General features: G+C 43.9%; 1 protein-coding gene across 1 annotated transcript in view; it reads right to left on the bottom strand.

The window, feature by feature from the left end:
- Positions 1-3,079: 3,079 nt before the first annotated feature.
- Positions 3,080-22,242, bottom strand: part of sec61b (SEC61 translocon subunit beta) — a 43,401-nt gene continuing 24,238 nt past the window's right edge. Inside the window, exons 4-5 of the mRNA XM_072508916.1 lie at positions 18,272-18,373; positions 3,080-3,445 (exon numbers count right to left, since the gene is read on the bottom strand). Of these exons, the coding sequence (XP_072365017.1) occupies positions 3,358-3,445; positions 18,272-18,373 (190 nt within the window). The 3' untranslated portion in view covers positions 3,080-3,357. The remainder of the gene's footprint in view (positions 3,446-18,271; positions 18,374-22,242) is intronic.

Here is a 22,242-nt window from a genome sequence, read left to right as displayed (position 1 = left end):
AAAAATTAGAGGGGAGTTGGAGGAATTTGTCCCCCTTATTGAGGGTCTGGACCTCACTGTCTGAAAAGGTGGTATTGACAGAAGTCATAATCACATTTAAAAGAAAATACTTAGATACGCCCTTAAAATCTCAGGGCTATGGGAAACTAGAAAGAGGGATGAGGCTGGGCAGCTCTTTTGCAATTAGCACCAATACAATGGAACAAATTACCTTCTTCTGTGCCATAATTCTTTATGATTCTATAGTCATCTACTCATGATAATGGTGAAAATGAAAGATGATAGTTTGGGCAAGATATTGAACTTTGCTACAGGGCTGGTTGGGAGAATCTAAACCGTTGCCACAACCTATTTCAAGTATATAATCCTGAAAGAAGTCAGCTAGATCAGATTTCTTTAAAATTGCTTACCAAGTGGGTTTTGCTTTCCAGCATTTGGTAGATTCAGGTCAGTACAAGGCTCCACTAAAATAGTCATTCTTGGCGATTAACCTAAACAAATGCCAGGAGTCAGGCATTGGTTTGCAGGGTGAATTTGGACCTAGGTGTCCATGTACACAAATCGAAAAGCTAATGCACAGGTTAAAAAAGGCTAATGTAACATTGGCCTTTATCTCAAAGGGGGTTGGAATGCAAAAATGAGCAACTGAGGACATCTGGAGCAATGTTGATTTTTCAGGAAATATGTATTTGGCCTTGGTGGGGGTGGCGTACGTTACTTTAAAGGGTTAACTCCCAGGTTCGATCCCGGCTCTGGGTCACTGTCCGTGTGGAGTTTGCGCATTCTCCCCGTGTTTGCGTAGGTTTCGCCTCCACAACCCAAAGATGTGCAGGGTAGGTGGATTGGCCACACTAAATTGGCCCTGAATTGGAAAAAATGAATTGGGTACTCTAAATTTAAAAAATAATAATTTTATTTATTATTTAAAGGGTTAAATTGAGGGCAGGGTGCATAAATGTTGGGCTGGATCCTCCGTTTCGACGGCAGCGCACTCACGCCCGCGGATTTCCAACGGTGTGGAGGTGCCCACATTGGTAAACCCCATTGGCCGGCTGGCGGGTCGGAGAATCCCACCCTTTGTTTCTATTTCTTTGAATTAAAGTTGATGGGGATCCAATCAAGGTGCTTTTAAGATGATGGGATTTTATAGCACACAGAAAAAAACTAGTTTCTCAGACAGGGGTATCTAGAATGGGAGGTATGAAACATAAAAATTAGAGGATTAGACCATTTTAGAGTAAAATCAGGAAACACAGACACACAGACAGGTAGTGGAATCTTTCCCCCGAAGTCAGGGTTAAATTATATTTTTAAGGCCAATGTGTTTTGTTTTCTGTCCATAGAGCTGCCTGACGCGAGTACTTGCAGCACTTTCCGTTTTCATTCCAGGTTTCCCACATCCACAGTATTTTTCTATTATCATTATCTAAACAATGCTATTTTGTAATGGACAGAGTAGAAGGAGCAGTGGGGGCCAGTTTAGCTCAGTTGGCTAGACAGCTAGTTCGTGCTGCAGAGCAAGGCCAACAGCGCGGGTACAATTCCCGTACCGGCTAAGGTTATTAATGAAGGCCCGTCTTCTCAATCTTGCCCCTTCCCCGAGGTGTGGTGACCCTCAGGTTAAATCACCACCAGTCTGCTCTCCCCCTAAAAGGGGAAAACAGCCTTATGGTCATCTTGGACTATGGCAACTTTAGCCTAGAGTAGTGGAACGTGGGAGTGCATAGTCACAAATCCTAGAAGGTGGTAGGGTAAATTTATGCAGCAGGGAAAGCACATGGGATACTTGGGCTTTGTAAATAAGGACAGTGAATAAAATAAACAAGGATTCATGTTCAACTTTTACAAATCACTGGTTAGGTCTCAGCTGTAGTATTGTGCACAATTCTTCAGGAAGAATGTCAAGGCCTGAGAGGAGGGTGCAAAGCAACATTACCAGGATGACACCAGGGATAAGGGACTAGTTATGTGAAATATTGCAGAAAATAAGATTGATCTCCTTAAACAAAGAAGTTTAAGGGGAGAACTAATAAATATATTCAAGATTATGTCAAGGTTTGATGGTGCAAGTAGAGAGCATGGTTTCCTCTGGCAAAGGGGTTGGCAACCAAAGCTTGGAGATTTAAAATAATTGGCAAAAGAAAGGAAGAAATGAGAATAATTATTTTTGGACAGTTTACGGGATCAAAAACTCTCTACCTGGAAGTATAGTGGTTGGGGATTCCACAGCAACATTTATAAGATAATTGTGGACATGTACTTCCAAGAGGGCTAATTTACAGTGTTATGTTGGACAGCTCTTTCAGAGGCACACCAGATACAAAGTCTGAGAACACGCACCAACAGACTCAAGAACAGCTTCTTCCCCACTGTTACCAGACTCCTAAACGACCCCCTTATGGACGGAGCTGATTAACACTACAACCCTGTATTCTTCACCCGATGCCGATGTTTATGTAGTTACATTGTGTACCTTGTGTCTTCTGACTATGTTCTATGTTCTGTTATGTATTTTCTTTTCATGTACTTAATGATCAGTTGAGCTGCTTGCAGAAAAATACTTTTCACTGTACCTCGTGACAATAAACAAAATCTAATCCAAATAACTCTTCCTGTGCTGAGACTCTGGGGGCTGTTAGTATTAAAGAATTGAAAATGTTTTATTTCAGATACCCAGTCAGAATTAAGCACTCCCAGATCAAGTCCTGAACGTCTAGGGTAAAGCTCTCGCTAGATTGTCCCAACAACATGCCTCAGCTTGAGAAGAGCATTCTTTACTGCTACATACGAAGCTAACAGGCAACACCAAGAGGAAGTTGTTCACTCCAGCAGAATGGACTAGATTTAAACCCATGATTCAAAGGTTAAGGATCAGTGGCTAGATCACTGTGTCAAGATTATATTTAAAAGGACCTTATCAAGACTATTTTGATATTTGAACTATTTTGCATTGATAGAGGGTTAAAAAATGTGCATTTTCATGCCTTAATGTCAAGCAGACCATTCCAAATTGTTTCACATACAAACATAAATTATGTTGGTAAATTGGTTTTGTTTATACTGAAAAAAAACATGAAAATAAGTAACAGCGTTTTTATTGCTGAACATTAGGTGAGCAGTTTTACAAAATAATGTAAAACAAAGATAGGAAAGAGACTTTCAAAGATTTCAAAATCCAACACAAAGACAGCATTTATCCTTGTGAAAATTAGGAATATGGATTAAGCTGCTACACCCAGTCCTGTTGAGAGGATCTTTCCTTGAAGGTGAAGTTTAATGCGTCAGAATTGAGTTCCCATAAAAATAGGCATTTGGTCCAGGATGAATGAGTGCATTAAGTTGAAGCTGAATTCTTGTCTATGAGCGGGTGTACTTGCCCCAGATGTGCAGCATAAATACTGAAGCGATGAACAGTAGGCTCATAACAAGCACTGGAACAGGCCCACTGAGGAGAGAAGAGAAAAAAATCAATAGGAGCACATTTAACAGTACGTTCAACACTGCTTGCTTTCATAGTTCCAATGTCAATGCAATGATTGTAATATAAGGAACCAAAGGGACACCTAGTGGTATAGCAAGAGTACCCACACAATGCTAGTTTTATCTGCACTGTTGGAGGAAACGCATAATAAACCACACACACACACTCTGCGTCCAGATTTATACACCATTCTGCCCATTGTTCACTTTAAATACCTCATTCTTAATAGATTTAGAAAATACAACATTCTTCACTTAGGTTTAAAACCTTTAAGTACATAAGAAATTATAACCGTAAGAGTGGAAACTAAATTTCCTCACATCACTGTTTTCACTTCTTCCTCCACCTGTGAAGGGAAAGCTATATGTACCAATCCATATTGAACAAGAGCCCTCAGAAACCATATCAGTTCTTCAACTTAATGGTCCAGCTCTGACACAAGCTTTAGGCTAACCACACCATAATAAATTGCAGATTGGATTACAATGTCAGGACAGTTAGCATAACATGGCATAACCTGAATTTTAGACACAAACAGAAAACCTTGCTCACATTCTAATCACAAGCAAAATTGTTCATAGCTGATTCTCACGATTTGTACAGGGGAGATTGAATTTAAACTGAGGTTATGGTCATTGAGAAGATCCAGAACCTCGCTCTTTCACTGGTTTCTAGCTCTCTGGCTCAGAACCAGCACAATTCTTAATATCTGGAAGAGTTATCCATGGAGCAAAATCATTTATCTTTTAGAAAACTGAAACAATCAATAGGAAACTCAAGGGTGCAGAGAGCAATTTTAAGTAACACTAGCTTCTAGAATCATAGAATCTACAGTGCAGAAGGAGGCCACCCGGCCCATCGAGTCTGCACTAGCCCTTACAAAGAGCACCCTACTCAAGCCCATGTATCCACCTTATCCCTGTAACCCAGTAACCCCCACTTAACCTTTTTGGACACTAAGGGCAATTTATCATGGCCAATCCACCTAACCCGCACATCTTTGCACTGTGGGAGGAAACCGGAGCACCCGGAGGAAACCCACGCAGACATGGGGAGAACGTGCAGACTCCACACAGACAGTGACCCAGCCGGGAATTGAACCTGGAACCCTGGAACTGTGAAGCAGTTATGCTTATCACAATGCTACCGTGCTGTTTGAGAATTTAGCAAATCTACAAGTGCAGTTTTGTGCACTGCATTTTCTTTTTTTTTTATATTAATCACTTAGTCTCACCTTACATCCTAGTGAAGGGCTCAACTCAGGCTGCAGACTTTATGCTCAGCCTTGAAACACAAAGGCCACTTTCTGCCTTAAAACATCAAATATTTGAATCTAGAATCAGAAAACACTACAGCAAAGGAGACTATTCAGCTCATTATACCTGCAAAAGAGTCAGTGAATTAGTCTCAATCCCACACTCCTCCCCATAGCCCTGCCATTTTTGCCTTTTCCGGTATAGCTCATTCCCAATTTGTCCAATCTAATTGGCTATTAATGCTGCACACAGTATAAATTGGACTGGGACATACAGCAGTGAAACAGAGATCAGTGAAACAGAGATCACACCATCATCAACACAATATTACATTTATTGATCTGGGCAAGAAAAAATTGCAGGAGACATTCTGAGGTCTAGTCTTTGACAATCAACTCAGAATTATGGAGCTATTATAAAAGGAATTAGCAAATGTATATAAAACAGCTCTGTATATTAAAACACCAGGTTAAAGTCCAACAGGTTTGTTTCGATGTCACTAGCTTTCGGAGCGCTGCTCCTTCCTCAGGTGAATGAAGAGGTATGTTCCAGAAACACATATATAGACAAATTCAAAGATGCCAAACAAAGGTGCTCACCCCAGTCCAACGCCGGCATCTCCACATTATATTAAAACAAATAGCCGGTGTACTTAAATTCTGGGTAATCAAAGAAAAATAGTTGCAGGTGGAATTTATTTGTTTTTCATTCAAACAAGTTACTTAAATTGAAGTGTTTTTTTATGTGGAGTCAGAGTCTAAAAATATTCTGGACTTTAAAATAAAGGTGCTCGTACACAGTCTTGACTATTAAATGATTTTTTTAAATCCTTAAAATCCTGAACTCATCTGCCTCATTGCAGTTATTGGATGAAGAATGGACTTTGGCATAAAGCTCCTGTTTCATTTCCCATGTGTAAAATGAACACAAACTATTGAAAGCCTCAGATCAATGTGTGCACATACGTTCATACACAGTCAAAGCTGATAAACTCATCTACCACTGACATACATATCCAAGGTACAATTTGACCTTCAAAGAAATATGGGTAAACCGGAGAAATATCCATTATTCTAATTGTCAACTCATGCCATCTAACCAAATTATTTAAAAGACGAAGTGCTGAAAGAAACAAGATTGGAGGATTAACACAAAAGTTGTTACTCTTTAAAAGAGGAAAACCAATTTGACTGGTAGGTACATGTTTCAAATCAGATGAGACTCACTAAACAGACAAGATGAAATTCCCAGCTTCATCTATTTTAAGTAAAAAACAAAGGAGCATCACATCTAATTTCCGCCACCTAAAAGTATTTTGCCTGTTTAGTGTTTCACAAAGATTTATTGTTGAAGATTTTGAATTTAAAACATAAGATTTTGAAAAGGTCTTCAATTTTCCGACACACAAATGGACTACCAATTCCTGATACAGTATGATAGGAAGCCTAATGAAGCAGATATAAAAATTGCACACACATGCACATTTCTCAATATGGGGAACATTGAGGTTTAGTTTTCATACAATAGGGTAAGAACCCCCTAAACTGTTTTCCTTTTACCATTTCCACCTCCATAATAATGCCATCTCTATCCCAGTCTCAGCTCATTCCCTGCAGAAACCCTCAACCATGCCTTTGCTACCTCTAAATTTGACTAATGCAACATACTCCTGTGTGGAAGGTCCCACATTTCACCCTCCATAAACATGGTCATCCAAAATTCTTCTGCCCACGCCCTCACTCGCTGCAAGTCCCATTCGCCCATCACCCCTGTGCTTTCTGACTTGCATTGGCTCTTGATTAAACAACACCTTGGATTTTAAAATTTTCATCCTTGTTTTCAATTCTCACCATGGCCTTGCTCTTCCCCATTTCTAATCTCTCTTCACCTCAAACACCCTCCCAGATATCTGCGCTCATTGAATTCTGGCCACTTGAGCACCTCTGATTTTAACTGCTACATCACAGGTGGCCGTGCTTCAGTTACCTAGGCCTGCTCCTTAAAGTTGCTTCTTGAATTAAGCTTTTGGCCAAATGACCCAATATTTCCTTATGTGGCTTGATGTTAAATTATGCTTTAGAATGATTTTCCTGTGAAGCGCATTGAGAAGTTCTGTTATGTTAAAGGCACTACTTACAATTTATTGTTTTTGAAGGGTACGAAATTAAATCATTTAAAATCTGATAGTAAGACTCGTATATTTTCAGCATTACGTTTCACAGTCAATTGCTGCCATTTCACCGTGTCAAGCTTTACTTGAAGTATTGAACTATTTGAACTCTTTTCTTGATAAACTTTAAAATTTGGAAGTCATAATTACCAAAGTGCTTCTTCCCTCCAACCTAACTCCTCAGTTCCAACCTGTGATAACATATGCGAAACTGAGTTGAGAGAGTTGGGAGGCCAATAAATAAATACATTAACAACACTCCCACTACCAGTTATTACTGTCAAAGAAATTTAGTGTAAGGTACGGTCACATTGTATGGTACAAATCAGTAGTGGTGGCCTTGGTTTGATTCTGTAGAAGTGGAGGTGAATTTTATCCGGTTAAAAGAGTTGATGGGTCACATGCCATTTCGTTTTTTTGATTGTCTTGAATTCTCACCTATGTAGCCCAAGTTTGTAAAGAAATGGCGTGGGATGTGATTTAATCAGCTTATCATAGTGCATCTAATCATACTGTAGAAAACCTGAGGCAGGCATCACATAGGAGATAATTTTTTTTTAAAAAGATAAAAAGACCAAATTTAAAAGGTCATTAAATGTGGGAGATAGAGACAGTTGTCTTTTTTTATTCATCAAAAAGACTATATTCCAAATTTCAACTTGCAAAGCATCCTACTTTTCATCCTTTGAAACACAAGAGACTGCATTTAGCAGGTTACTGCCCCAATCATAACCTACTGCATGGTTACAAAGTTCAAAATGCAAAATAATAACTCAATTTATTTGTAATTATGCTGCAATTTAGTTGTCAAGCTAAAAAGGTAGGATGCTTATGCAACTCTACTTTGCATACATTTTAATCGTGCAATGCTGATCATTTAATTATAAATTAATTCAACCTGTATAATAGATCCATTTAGTATCCAGTATGGTAAACCTGCAACAATGCACCAGGTTAATCAATGGGGCCACGAGACTCTTAAAAGCAGGATCTTGACTGATTGGACTTTTAACCAGCTAAATGTTAAATATGCCCAGCACATTAAACCATTCCAAAGAACTAGGCATTCAACAAAAATCAATACAATATTCAGTGCTCAAAGTAACTGCTTGGCACTGTTTTACACAGAGTAAAAGTTTTAAACTGCTTCTGCACAAGAGATGCAAGGAAATAATTAAAGTGGACAAGAAATCCTGTGTTGACCTCAATAATCGCACCCAAAAAATAGTAAAAACTTGAAACTATGGTCTGCTCTTTTAAGTTGGTGACAGCATGTGACATGAAGTATTCAGTATAGGAAAAAAACATTTTGAATTGTATAGAAATACTTATGAAATTATTCAATTAAAGCGGTACAATACAGGTACTTCTGCTACTCTAGATAAAAGCCTAAAAATCAAGCTACTCAGAGAACAAGTAACATGGAAAAAGGATATAAAAGAGAAAACAAAGCAGAAATTCAAGTAAAGACAAAGTAAGAGGTTTATTAATATTTGTAAAAAGAAAAGAAACGCTAATCTGTCTTTGCACTTTACAGATGATGGTCTGCTGTGTATTTCCACCATTTCCTGTTTTTATTTACGCTGGCAATCATTAAGTCAAGAGCTGTTAAAGATCACAAAAATAGGACCAGAGTAGTTCAAGTCAGAGCAATGCAAGATAAATGTTTTAATCCAAAGTCTCGTTCTAGGATTTCTTGTTTTACAAAAGAGGCAAGTATTAAATACAGCTGTTTTATTTCCCTCTTTAAGATAATTGTTTAAACAGTCAATCCAGAGGACATTAGGGTGCTTAGCTTCAAATAATACTCTCTCTGACTTTGCTGGGGAACTAAAGCAACTTATTAAAACAGATCCAGAATCCTACCCAGGGAAATAATGCTACACAGCTATTTTGTATAAAACCAGCTAAACTGAATCAAATGAACTGAAGGACACGTTAAGTCATTTAACAGTTTCCTGTATACTGTGCAACAGAGCAGGTTTTCTGTGAAGCTTTGTTCTTCCCAGAAGAAAACACAAGGAATAGGAGCTGGAGTGGCCCCTCAGTACGATCAGCTGATTTGCCTCAACTCCATTCTCCCATTTGCTCACCATATCATTGATTTCCCAAGAGACCAAAAATCTCTCTACTTCAGCTATAAATATAATCTATAATGAACTACCACAACCCTCTTAGGTAGGAAATGCCAAAGGTTCACAATAGTCAGAGTGAAGAATTTTTTCCTCATCTCAGTCCTAAATTATCGGCCCCTTATCCTGAGACTATGTCCTAAATTCCTCAGGCAGGGGGAAATGGAGAGTGAAACATGAGAGTGATGTTACAGTGTCTACCCTATCAAGCCCCTTCAGAATCATGTATGATTCAATGAGATCACCTCTCTTTCTTCTAAATTCCAGAGTTTGGTCCAATTTACTCAGCTTTTCATCATAGCATAACCCTCTCGTTGCAGTAACTGATCTAGTGGACATTCTCTGTACTGCCTCCAATGCAAGCATTTCCTTTCTTAAATATGATGACAAAACTGCACACTGCTCCAGGTGTGGTCTCACCAAAGCCCTGTACAATTAAGAACAAAGAACAATACAGGAACAGGCCCTTTGGCCCTCTAAGCATGATACCAACCTTTGCCAAAACTCTCAGCACTTCCTTGTGCCGTATCCCTCTATACCCATCTTATCCATGTGTTTGTCAAGATGCCTTTTGATCTGCTTCCGCAACCTCCCCAGGCAACACATTCCAGGCACTCACCACGCTCTGCTTAAAAAACCTGCCTCGCACATCTCCTCTATACTTTGCCCCACGGACCTTAAACCTATGCCCCCTGGTGACTGACCCCTCCATCCTGGGAAAGTGCACCTGCTCATCCATTTTATCCATGCCCCTCATAATCTTGTAGCATGACTTCCTTATTCTTGTACTCTAATTCCCCCTAAAGGTCAAAATGCCATTTGCCTTCCTTTTGCTTGCTGTGCTCACATGTTAACTTGTGTTTCTCAAATGAGTTTCCCCAAAGTCTCGCTGAACATCAATATTTAGAAGTTTCATACCTTTGAAAAAATATTCTGGTTTGCTATTCTTACTACCAAAGTAAATAACCTCACACTTGCCCACATTGCACTCCTGCTGTTTTATTACCCACAAACCTATAATCTGTCCATATCTCTTTGCAGCTTTTTTTGTGTCTCCCTCACAGCTTACATTCCCACCTAGTTTTGTATCATCAAACCTAGAGACATTACTCTTGATCTCTCAGTCATTAATGTAGATTATAAATAGCTGTTGACTCCAGCACTGATCCTTGCGGCACTCCACTAGTCATAAGCTGGCAACGTCAAAATTCACCATTTATCCCCCCTCTGCCTCCGGTTCGTTAACCAATTCTCCATCTCGGAGTTTAAATTACCACCACTCCGTGTGCTCTTTTTTTTTTGTTGCAAATTTAGCTTGTGCGGCACCTTATTGAATCCCTTCTGGAAATCCAAGGATAGTTTATTTATTAGCTCCCCATTATCTACCCTACCAATAACTTCCTTAAAAAACTCTTAGCAAGTTTATCAAATGATTTCCCATTCATAAAACCATGGTGACTCTATGTGATCATACTCTGATTTTCTAAGTGCATTGTTAGGACTTCTTTAATAATAGATTCCAGCATTTTCCAGATGATTGATGTCAGGTTAACTGGCCTATAGTTCCTGTTTTCTCTCTCCCTCCTATCTTGAATAGCAGTGTCACATTTGCTAACTTCAAATCTTCAGGACTCATTCTAGAATGTAGAGAACTGAAGCCTTAATTAAATAATCATCTTTATTAGTGTCACAATAAAGGCTTACATTAACACTGCAATGAAGTTACTGTGAAAATCCCCTAGTCTCCACATCCCGGCGCCTGTTCGGGTACACTGGGGGAGGGGGGAGGGGAGGAGGGGGGGGGGGGGGGGGGGGAGAAAGAGAGAGAGAGAGAGAGAGAGAGAGAGAGAGAGAGAGAGAGAGAGAGAGAGAGAGAGAGAGAGAATGCAGAATGTCCAATTCACCTAACAAGCACATCTTTCGGGACCTGTGGGAGGAAACCGGAGCATCCGGAAAAAACCCATGCAGACACGGGGAGAACGTGCAGACTCTGCACAGACAGTGACCCAAGCTGGGAATCGAACCCGGGTCCCTTGCACTGTGAAGCATCAGTGCTAACCACTGTGCTACCGTGCCGCCCATAATTTAAATGTTCCTTCTGGACAACATTGAGTTAAAGGAAAAACTTGCAAAAATGTTACTAATGTCTTACAACCAACAGAAATGTGCCTCATCCCTCCCATTTTTATCACGGTTCCTGATTCACACTTATTCACGTTTTACAGAAAGACATAATTAAGGAAATCAAGTACTTCCTGCATGTTCTGTTTACATTTTAAAAAGTTCAAGTTCTGGAGGTGCTGCAAAGAGCCCTAAGATAGATTCCAGAGTATGAAAAAACAGAGTTCCAAGAGAACACTGGAAAACCTTAGGCTTTTCAAATCAGAAAGTAAGCAACCGAGGGGGGCCTTTAGAAAGTACAGAATGCATTGAACAATATAAAAGGCAAACCAAGTACTACTTCAAAAGTGAAACAACAGCAAGACAAAAACTCACCGATTCAAAATCAAATTTGGGACAGATGCCAGAAAGTGGTTATTCATTTAAAAAGTAATCAATACATGGAATGGGCTTCTAGGTTGGTTAGTGGAGGTAGAATCCGTGCTAAAACAAAAACAACTGGGTTGAATCAGAATGACTGAAGGTTTGCTGATGGGGATGATCTAAGAAGGCTAAATGTTCTCTCATCCATAATTTTCTTGTGATAAGTGAATAGACTGGAAATGCAAGTGATCAGAGCTGGCTGTTTTTCTGATTTTATAATACTTTGTGTTTCTATTCCAGTTACAAACTCCTAGCATGATTGGATATGGGCTCTCAGCTGAATATTTATTACTATAATTGGTTTATATGTGCATACAATATACTGATGTTTAATACTCCTGCAGATTTTGGTTTCATCTTAGTTACATTTTAATTACGGCACTCTTGTCATAGAGGTCTACATCACAGAAAAGACCCTTCAGCCAATCACGTCTGCACCGGTCAAAACAAGCACCTAAGTATTACTTTGCAATCTCCTATTGGTGGCTACTCCAGGGCAGTCATGAAAACATATCTAAAGGTCAGTCCTTTCACCAAATACTATATTGCATTTCCATCCTATCAACATATCCAATACAGAAAAGGTGCGGGAGGAACCGGAGCCAGAGGCTCAGAAGTGGCCGAGGAGAGTCGCGCCCCCGAACAGAACTAGCACCTAAGAGCACGAGCCTGCCCGACCGAGCACCCCCACTCCGCACAGCAGAGCGTGGGCGGCAGAAGAGAAGCAGCAGCCCGGACCGCGAAGCCAGAGACACAACGCTCGGGAGCGGAGCCAGCGGGGCCAAAGACCAGCAAAGAAAGAGAGAGAGAGAACCCCCCCCCCCCACCCCAAACGGGACCGGCGGCGACCACGTGGTGAGCGGCGAGACAAAGAGGGACTCCCGACTGCACCAGGAAACTTCTCTCCCAAACCCTCCTGAGAAGTGAGAAGGAAGGGGAAAAAAAAGAGAAGGGGGAAAAATAAAAGTAAATAAAGAAAGAAAGAAAACAAGGAAAGAGAGAAAGGAAGGAAGGGAACCAACCACCTCCCCCCCCCCCCCAAACAAAAAAAAAAGGGAAACACGAAGCCCGAGGCAGACCCAGTGAGAGCAGAGGAGCGGGGGAAGTGAGAGCAACCCCAGGGTAAGGAACAGCAGCGGAGAAAGAGAAACAGACAGATGGCTGGAGGAAAGAAAAACACCAAGGTGAAGGGACAGCGAGACGCAAGAAGCAGCAGCAGTGAGGGAAAGGCGCATGAGCGGCAGACGCACAGGCAGGCGGCCCCACAAGAGACAGAGGTCCAGGCAAGCCTGAAAGGGAAAACGATGGTGGACCAAGCAGCGGAGCGGGAGCAGGACGCAGCGACCAGCATAAAGGAGGCTCTCTGGTCGGAGCTCCAAGCAATGATGACAGAGACGACGCACAAAATACAGCAGATCATCGAAGGCCTGGAAAGAGAAGTGAAGGCACAGAAAAAAATGGCCTCGCACCAGAGCGACAGGGTGATAACCCTAGAAGCCGAGGTCAAAAGGTTAGTAACGGCCCAGGGGAGCCTCAGAGGGAAAATGGAGGACCAGGAAAATAGGTCCAGACGGCAGAACATTAAAATAGAGGGTCTGCCAGAGGGGATAGTGGACAGAGACCCAACAGGCTACATCACCCAAATGATGGGCATGCTAGTGGGAAAGAAGGTATTCCCAAACCCACCAGAAATAGACACAGGTCGCTCCGACCCAAGCCCAAAGCCGGGGACCAGCCCAGAGCAATTATTGCGAAGCTACACCGGTTCCAAGACCGGGAGAGAATCCTAAAGTGGGCCCGGCAAACGAAACAGAGCACGTGGGAAGGGAAGACCATAAGGGTGTATCAGGACATTGGGGCGGACCTGGCCAAAAAGAGGGCTGAATTCAACAAGGCGAAATCAGCACTACACAAAGCAAGGTAAAATTTGGGATGTTATCCCCAGCCAATCTCTGGGTAACATTTGAGGGGAAAGAACTGTATTTTAACACCCCAGCGGCAGCTGATGGGTTTGTTAGAGCAAACAAGCTGGGGGAGGAGCAGACACAACCGCAGTGAAAGACATGGGGACGGAAAAGGAAGAGAAAACCAGATCAAAGAGCGGAGGACAGACTGCAAACAAGGACAATGGACTCATGAACTGTGCACGTGTGTTATGCCTTGCGCGGGTCTGTGTTGTCTTGTCTCAGAGCTTGTCTCCTCTCTCAATGCAATGGGGATGGGGGGGGTGGGGGGTGTAGCGAGGGAAATGAGGGTGAGGAAAGCAAACAGGAGGGAGAGACAAGGGCCAGTAGGAGAACGGTTAAACAGGGCCAGAACTGGGCAAATACTGGGAGGAGGGCTGCCGTACTAGCAAGGGGGGCCAGCACGGGAGGGCAGGAAGGAGGGCCACGGCGTCCCTGTCAGGGGAGGGGGAATGTCTGGCACGAGGGGTGGGGGCAGAACGGGTGGGGAGAACACAGGGGGAGGGGGGCGGACAAAGGGACAGGGGCTTTGGTGGGGGGGGGGGGGGGGAAAAGAGGAGTCTGGTGGAGAACGCAGAACAAAAGAGAAGCAAAGAAAAGGGTGAGATAGTGAAGCAGTACAGACATAGGCCTCAGTGGGCATGGAGCAGGGCGGAGGGAGACCCCGGAGCGCAGGGGTGCACCCGTGTGGCATACACGCAGCTGGTGGCCACATTGGGTGTCCCCTGGGCAAAGGGAAACCCCTGAGCGCTGGGACCCGACCCCATGGTGAGGGCGGTGACCCTGGCCATTTTGGACGGCCCCCTAGCAAAGGGAAACCCCGGAGTGTAGGGGCGTGTCCACCAGGTAAGTATGGGTGATTCCACAGGACCGGGGGGGTCAGAAACCCCCCATCAGGATTGATACCTGGAATGAAAGGGGACTCAACGGCCCAGTGAAAAGATCCAGAGTGTTCGACCACCAAAGAAGCCTAAAAGCAGACATAATCTACCTACAAGAGACGCACCTGAGGGGGAAGGACCGACTGTTGGTAAGGAAGGGCTGGGTGGGACAGACGTACCACTCATGCTAGGGGCCTTCATGGAACAGATGGGGGCAGTGGACCCATGGAGGTTTCTGCACCCGGGAGAAAAGGAGTTCTCGTTCTTTTCGCAGGTGCACAAGGTATACACCCGGATCGAGTTCTTTGCTGTGGGGAAAATCGGTGTTTCCGGGGATCACGGGGACGGACTACTCCGCGATCGTTATCTCCGACCACGCTCCACATTATATGGATGTGAGGTTGGAGACAGGCCGGGCCCAGTGCCCCACATGGAAGCTGGACACGGACCTCCTGGCCGACAAGGCTTTCTGCCAAAAAATATCACAGGCCATAGGCGATTACGTTAGTAACAACCAAAACGGGGAGGTCTCACCCTCCACGTTCTGGGAGGCACTGAAGGCCGTGATTAGAGGAGAGATCATGGCCTACAAGGCAAGTAGAGATGGGGAAGACAGGGTGGCCAGGCAACAGCTAGCGGACTCCACTCTGGAAGTCGATAGAAAGTATTCCGAGGCCCTGACCGTAGGGCTGCTGGCGGAGAGGAAAAAGCTGCAAATGGACTTTAACCTGCTATCCACTAGGAAAGCAGTGTGCCAACTCCGCCAGACACGGGGGACCTTCCACGAACACGGAGACAAGGCTGGCCGCCTATTGGCTCACCAGCTGAGAAAGCAGGCAGCCACGAGGGAAATAGCGCAGGTTAAGGATAGCAAAGGCAGACTGGTAACAGAGCCAAAGGAGGTCAATCGGGCATTTGAGACCTTCTACCGGAGACTGTACACCTCCAAGCCCCCCGACGGTGATGCGGGAATGAAACAGTTCCTAGACAGACTGGAACTGCCAGTGGTGGGGGGAGACAGACGGGGGGAGCTGGAAGCACCAATAGACCTGGGAGAAATCATGGAAAGCATCAGCTCCATGCAGGCGGGGAAGGCACCGGGACCCGACAGGTTCCCGGCGGACTTCTACAAAACATTTGCACCAGTCCTGGCCCCACACCTAAGGGACATGTTCGCGGACTCACCCTGCCCCCAACGCTAGCGGAGGCCACAATCTCACTAATACCCAAAAAAGATAAAGACCTGGCGGAATGTGGATCATACAGACCCATTTCACTGCTGAAAGTGGATGCAAAAATACTCGCAAAAGGTCCTGGCCAAAAGGCTGGAGGGCTGTGTACCAGAGGTTGTCGCAGAGGACCAAACCGGCTTTGTCAAGAGTAGGCAGCTCACAGCGAACATCAGGCGGCTGCTGAATGTGATAATGACGCCCCCCCCCACCCCGTGGAGAGAACACCAGAGATGATCGTCTCCCTGGACGCAGAAAAGGCCTTTGACAGAGTCGAATGAAGCTATCTCCTCGAGGTACTGGAATGGTTTGGGCTAGGAGCGGGATTCACCGACTGGGTGAGGCTCCTGTACAACGCTCCCAAAGCGAGTGTCTGAACTAACATCACCAGCTCTGAATACTTCCAGCTACAGAGAGGAACAAGACAGGGCTGCCCCCTGTCCCAACTCTTGTTCGCGCTAGCGAACTCTTGTTCGAACCCCTAAGCGATAGCCCTGCGGGACGCAAAAAGCTGAAAGGGAATCCGGAGAGGTGACAGAGAGCACAGAGTCTCATTCTATGCAGATGACCTGCTCCTCTATGTCTCGAAGCCACAGGTGGGACTGAAGGCAATACTGCAAATACTGAAAGAGTTTGGAACCTTCTCGGGCTACAAACTTAACCTGGGCAAAAGCGAGACATTCCCAGTGAACCAAAAGGGGGAGGGTCAGAGCTTATAAATATGAGAAAAGTCAATAAAAAGATTTTTTTTAAAAAAACATATCCAATAGGACTCAAAAACTTAAATTTCCCCCCTCCTTGTGCACTGTGAAGTATTATTACATGTAAGAAAGCAAATATAACCTATACTTTCCAAATGATTACATTTTATAGAGGCGAATAAACTGGATAGATCAATATCAGCAACCTTGAGCAGTTCTTTCTCACAGAAAGAAAAAAAATCTTCACACAGGATAGATCTGTTGAGAAGATTTATCATAAAAGAGCTTTTCTTAATAGCTAATGAGCATTACTAAAAGTACATGCCACACTCTTCACCATTCTCACAATTATTTAAAGAAAACAAAAATACACTGTAAAGACCTTTCACTTCACTTCAGAACAAAAAGATCAAGCCTGGTCTAGTAAACCAGAAGCCCAGGATAAAGATCTGGGGATCCGGGTTCAAATCCCACCACCGCAGATGGTGAAATTTGAATTCAATAAAAATCTGGAATTAAAAGTCTAATGATGACCATTCATTGCAGATGGTCGTAAAAAGCCATCTGGTTCACTAATGACATTTAGGGAAGGAAATCTGCCATCCTTACCCGGTCTGGCCTACAGGTGACTCCAGACCCACAGCAATGTGGTTGACTCTTAACAGAATCAAAAAGGCAACATTAATAGCACACATCAGCTGATTTTACAACAATCCAATCTCAGGCAAATATAGGAATGAAGAATATGGGCAGAATTCTCCATTTTTGAGACTAAGTGCAGTGGCAGGTGGCTCCAGCCATACCTTTCCCATTGGCCAGAATGGCAGGAACTTGTCCCAGATTCTGCACCTGGAAGCTTTAATCATTCACAGGCATGTTCCGCTCCAAATCACCTGGTAACGGATTCATCCAGCTGCCATCAGGTGCAAAGGTCCGGGTGGCATTTGCAGCTGCCAGTCCAGCACACTCGTGTCACTTTCTCGAGCCCACCTGTCCTCATAAGACAATGCATGCAGGATGTCCGAAACCCAGAGGCAAAAGGCTAGCAGCCTCAAGAATACATCTGTACCTCGATTCAACTATGCACTCCAGAGTCCAGCACATACAAGGCGCCCTGTCCATCACATCTGGAAACTTTGCACAGCCCCTTCCAGTTAACAATATGGTATCCCTTTGACACCCATGTTTCATGTAACTTGTCAGGTTCCAGCTTCCCTCCCCTCTGTCTTTCCTCTGCCTTCCATTGCTTGAAATCCTCATCCACCTTCTTGCACCTCTGCCTGCCATCGTGCCCCCTCACCTGAAAGAGCATAATGGCCCTCCAGACCCTGCCCCTTCACAGCATTCTTTTCACATGATTCCCCCCTTGTCTTCATCAGCCACTCACCCCTCAAGTCGCACCTGACCCCTGGTCGAACTTTGAACCATTGGGAGTGGAAGATTCATGGGTCCCGCAGCAAAATACTGTTCATAAAGATCAGCTCGGCATGGAACTGGAGGGGACAAACTGGTCTGCCCCAGCAGAGTGGCATTTAGCACAACAGGAGCAGTGCAACACGTAGGCTATGTTGCACTCACTTCAAAGTCACAAGAGGCCTTATGCACATCACTCTTTTTCAAACGGGTTTGACTCGGACGTGATTTCCCGCTGGTGTGACGCAAGATTGGAAGGCTAACGAGATTTCAGCGATCAGCTGTTTTACTGGCCATTCATGAGATGCAAATGGCCTTCATGCCACCAGGCAATGGGAGGCTGACCCACCATTAACCAACCAATGGAAGAATTGCAACTGTTTTTATGCTGGCAGGCTTCTGACCCCACTAGATTTTCCACTCCTGTCCACCACCAAACTTGCCATGGGCGGGATGGCAAAATTCCACCCTGTGATTCAACGTTCATGGAAAATACTTACACTTTAAGGCCAGGAGAATCCTCTGTGTAAAACCGCCACATACCCCCAGTGCCTGTTGATGTGGTTCGTCCAGCACGGCTCACTGCACTACTAGTGGCTTTCCTGAGAGAGAGGGGTCAAAGGAAAACAGGTATTAGCTACACATTGTACTATAAACCCCTAAAATAAGCATTGCAATCAGAGGCAGTATTTTGTTGGCAGGAATCGATTTTCACCCAAGATTTTAACAAGTTTAATTAAAATAATTTCTGACAGTAATCAATGGATTTCTTTACTCGGTTTCCAGGATCCTCATCTTCACAAACGTTTATTTTGTTTGCTTTTCTCTTCAAACCAAAATGTAGTACAGAAAATATTAAACACTATTCATGAATATTATTTCACTAAAATGTACCTCTTGTTTCTGGGTAAAAAAAATAAAGCTTTAATCAAACCAAGTTTTAAACAATGAAGATTTGGCTCTAAAATTTCAAGTCTTAGTTTGAAGTTTAAAAAAATTGTACGGACAGAAGGAAACGGATGGCAATGCTAAACAGCAGCATCCTCATATTCAGGGTGCGGGGAGGAAGGGAGAAAAGAGACACATATCTGGGTAGGTTTTGTTCCCTCTTCTATATGGAACATTGGAGAAGGTGCAGTTCCACCAGGCCATAAGAACATAAGACATAGGACCAGAATTAGGCCACTTGGCCCATCGAGTCTGCTCCACCATTCAATCAACAATGATAACAGCAGAGTCTGTTTCTGGTTCTTTGTCCTCTCCACGAACAGCCGAGGTTCTTTCTAATACCTTGGCGAAAGAATTAGAAAAGCACAGATGAATTGTGTTGGAAGACCTCAAAAAAAAATCAAGAAGAGGCCTTATCCCCCAATCAAATGGCTCTGGGGAAAACTAATCAGACCAATTGAAGTCCAGGGAGTCATGATAAAAAGTTTGGAGGTGGCCTTATCGGACCACAGCAATTGGATTGCCACACTGGAATCTGAACTGTCTTCAGCGAACAAAACGGATAGATCGCTGTGAGCCAAGGTGAATGACCTAGAATACAGGTCCAGAAGGCAAAATATCTGGATTGTGGGATTGCCAGAGGGAATGGAGGGCCTTTTCCCACAGAATACTTCTCGGACATGTTCTGCAAAATGGTGGGCGAGGATGGATTCACATCCCCACCTGGATTGGACCGAGCCCATCTCACACTTCAGCAAAGGTCTCGTCTTGAAGACCCACTGCGTGCTGTGATATTGGTGTTCCTCAGCTTCAAGGAGAAGGTATTGTGATGGGCAAAGGAACACTGTGATTTTAAGTGGGAAGGCCACTCCATCGGGTTCTATCAGTACGTGGGTGCTAGTTGGCAAAGAGAAGGGCCACGATCAATGGAGTAAAGGCTATCCTGTATACAAGGTGGAGCCCAGTTCGAGTTGGTCTACCCGGCTTGTGTCAGAATAACTTTTGAGGGAAAAGACTATTCTTTGACGTGCAGGGAGAGGCGAACCCTTTTATTAAAAGATGCATTGTAATCGGGTTTTCAGCTCGGTGGGTGGGCAGGTTATATTGTTACATTGTTGGTGTTTCATGTTTGTTCTCATTTTTTCTTCTTGCTGGGGTTAAGTTCTTATAGTTCTCAATTAGAATTGGGGTTTTACAATATGTGGGTTCTGTTCTCTGTATTAATATATAGCTTCCTTTTGGTGCACAAGTTAAATGTGGTTTTGGTATTTTTTTTTTGTTTTTTGTTTGTTTTCCCCGCGACGCCATTCGGTATTTTGTTGTTGATACCTATTTATCTCTTTCTAGAGTTGGGAGTCTCCCTACTAAGGAGTTAGTTAACGGGAGTGATTTTGGAGGGTTCGCTGCAGCTCATTATAATAGCCTTTTTTAGATAATGAACTTAGAGTTCTTGCACCCAAGCGATAAAGTCTTTTCTTCCCACAAGTCATAGAATTTTAGAATTTACAGTGCAGAAGGAGGCAATTCGGCCCATCGAGTCTGCACCGGCCCTTGGAAAGAGCACACTACCCAAGGTCTCCACCTCCACCCTATCCCCATAACCCAGTAACCCCACCCAACACTAAGGGCAATCTTGGACACTAAGGGCAATTTAGCAAGGCCAATCCACCTAACCTGCACATCCTTGAACTGTGGGAGGAAACCGGAGCACCCGGAGGAAACCCACGAACACACGGGGAGAACGTGTAGACTCCGCACAGACAGTGACCCAAGCCGGGAATCGAACCTGGGACCCTGGAGCTGTGAAGCAATTGTGCTATCCACAATGCTACCGTGCTGCCCAAGTCCATGTTTACCAAGTATATCTGCGTATTTTTTTGTTTTAGATTGGTCTCTCCTCTCTTCAGTGATGGCGGCTGATGCCCTGCATTTTATTGATTTGTCGCTAGTTTCTGGCCCCACCCAATGTCCACCCTGGAGATTGTTAGCGAATAAAATATTTTGTGAACATATTTCCGAGTCAATCTCACCTTCCACGTTTTGGGAGGCTCTTAAGATGGACCCCAGGGAGGAAATTATCTCCTAAGGAGCACATTTGTTGAGGACAATGAGGCCGGAGCATCAGATGTTGGTGGATTACATTCTTGAGGTGGATCACCAGTACTCGCTTGACCCTACTCCAGAGTTACTGGCAAGTAGGAAAAAACTGCAAACATATTTCAAACTAATTGTTGACCAGTCGGGCGGTAAGTCAGTTACAACACTTATGGGGCACGTTTTGTGAAAATAGAGAGAAGGTCAGTCGCCTTTTGTCTCACCAGCTTAAATTCCAGGTGGTCTCCTAGGAGATCACACGGATACACAATTCAGCGGCAACCTTGTTTCCATCCCCCCTCAGGCTAATGAGGGCTTCTGAAACTTTTTAAACACTGACCTTTTTAGATTGGAACTTCCTGCAGATGGGTCAGTCGTGTCAGTCTTTCTGGACAGCCCATCCATCCCAACTGTCGAGTTGGATAGGAGCAGTGAGCTAGAATCCTCATTACACCTTGATGAAATTTTTAAATGTATTGGGTTGATGCAGTCTGGCAAGGCCCCTGGTCCAAATGGCTCTGATTGAATTCTACAAGACTTTGTTGGAGCAGCTTGGGTCTTTAACTTTGGACATGTTCACTGATTCCCTACCCAGAGGGTCATTGCCTCCGACCCTCACAAGCCTTTATTTTGCTGCTTCTTAAGAGGGGCAAAGACCCGACAGTATGTGATTCATACCATCCTATTTCACTTCGAAACGCGGACATCAAGCTACTCGCCAAGGTGCTTCGGCTGGAGCCTTGTCTCCCAAATATAATCTCGGAGGATCAAACGGGCTTCGTGAAGGGCCAATTGTCAGCCAATATACGTCATCTGGTAAATGTTGTCCTTTTCCTCTCCTCAGTGACCGAACCAGAGGTAATATTATCTCTTCATGCCAAAAAGGCATTTGAGTATTTATTTGAGATTCTCGGGAAGTTTGGTTTTGGTCTCAAATGTATTTCTAGGATTCATCTGTTGTATAAGGCCCCACTGCCAGTGTCCATATGAACGCCTTGAATTCTGATTATTTTCCTTTGAATAGGGGCATGAGGCAGACTGTCCACCGTCCCCACATCTGTTTGCTCTGGCATTAGAGCTGCTGTGAGGCCTTCTGGTAAGTGCAAGGGGGAGTAGTCGGGGAGGGGTGGACGACCTACATAATATTATGGATCCAACCCACTCCATAGGTACAAATTGATCATAGGGAAGAGTGAATGTTCCCCGGTTAACCCTTCTGGGAGGAGAGTCCAACTGGGGATGTTACCTTTTCGCCTTGCTAAAACAAGCTTCCTCTTTCTGGGGGTTCAGGTGGTCCACAACGGGTCTCACTTATTAAGTTAAACCACACCTGTATCAAAGCAGCCTTGCAGAGGTGGACCAGTCTCCCCTACCCTTGGCGGGTAGGGTTCAAACTATTAAAACGAATGTGCTCCCAAGGTTTTAATTT

The sequence above is a fragment of the Scyliorhinus torazame genome, chromosome 6 (genome assembly GCF_047496885.1).
Source record: "Scyliorhinus torazame isolate Kashiwa2021f chromosome 6, sScyTor2.1, whole genome shotgun sequence".
In the NCBI taxonomy this organism is placed as follows: Eukaryota; Metazoa; Chordata; class Chondrichthyes; order Carcharhiniformes; family Scyliorhinidae; genus Scyliorhinus; species Scyliorhinus torazame.
The sequence above is the reverse complement of the archived record's forward strand: the minus strand, read 5'-3'. Positions and strand labels throughout refer to the sequence as shown.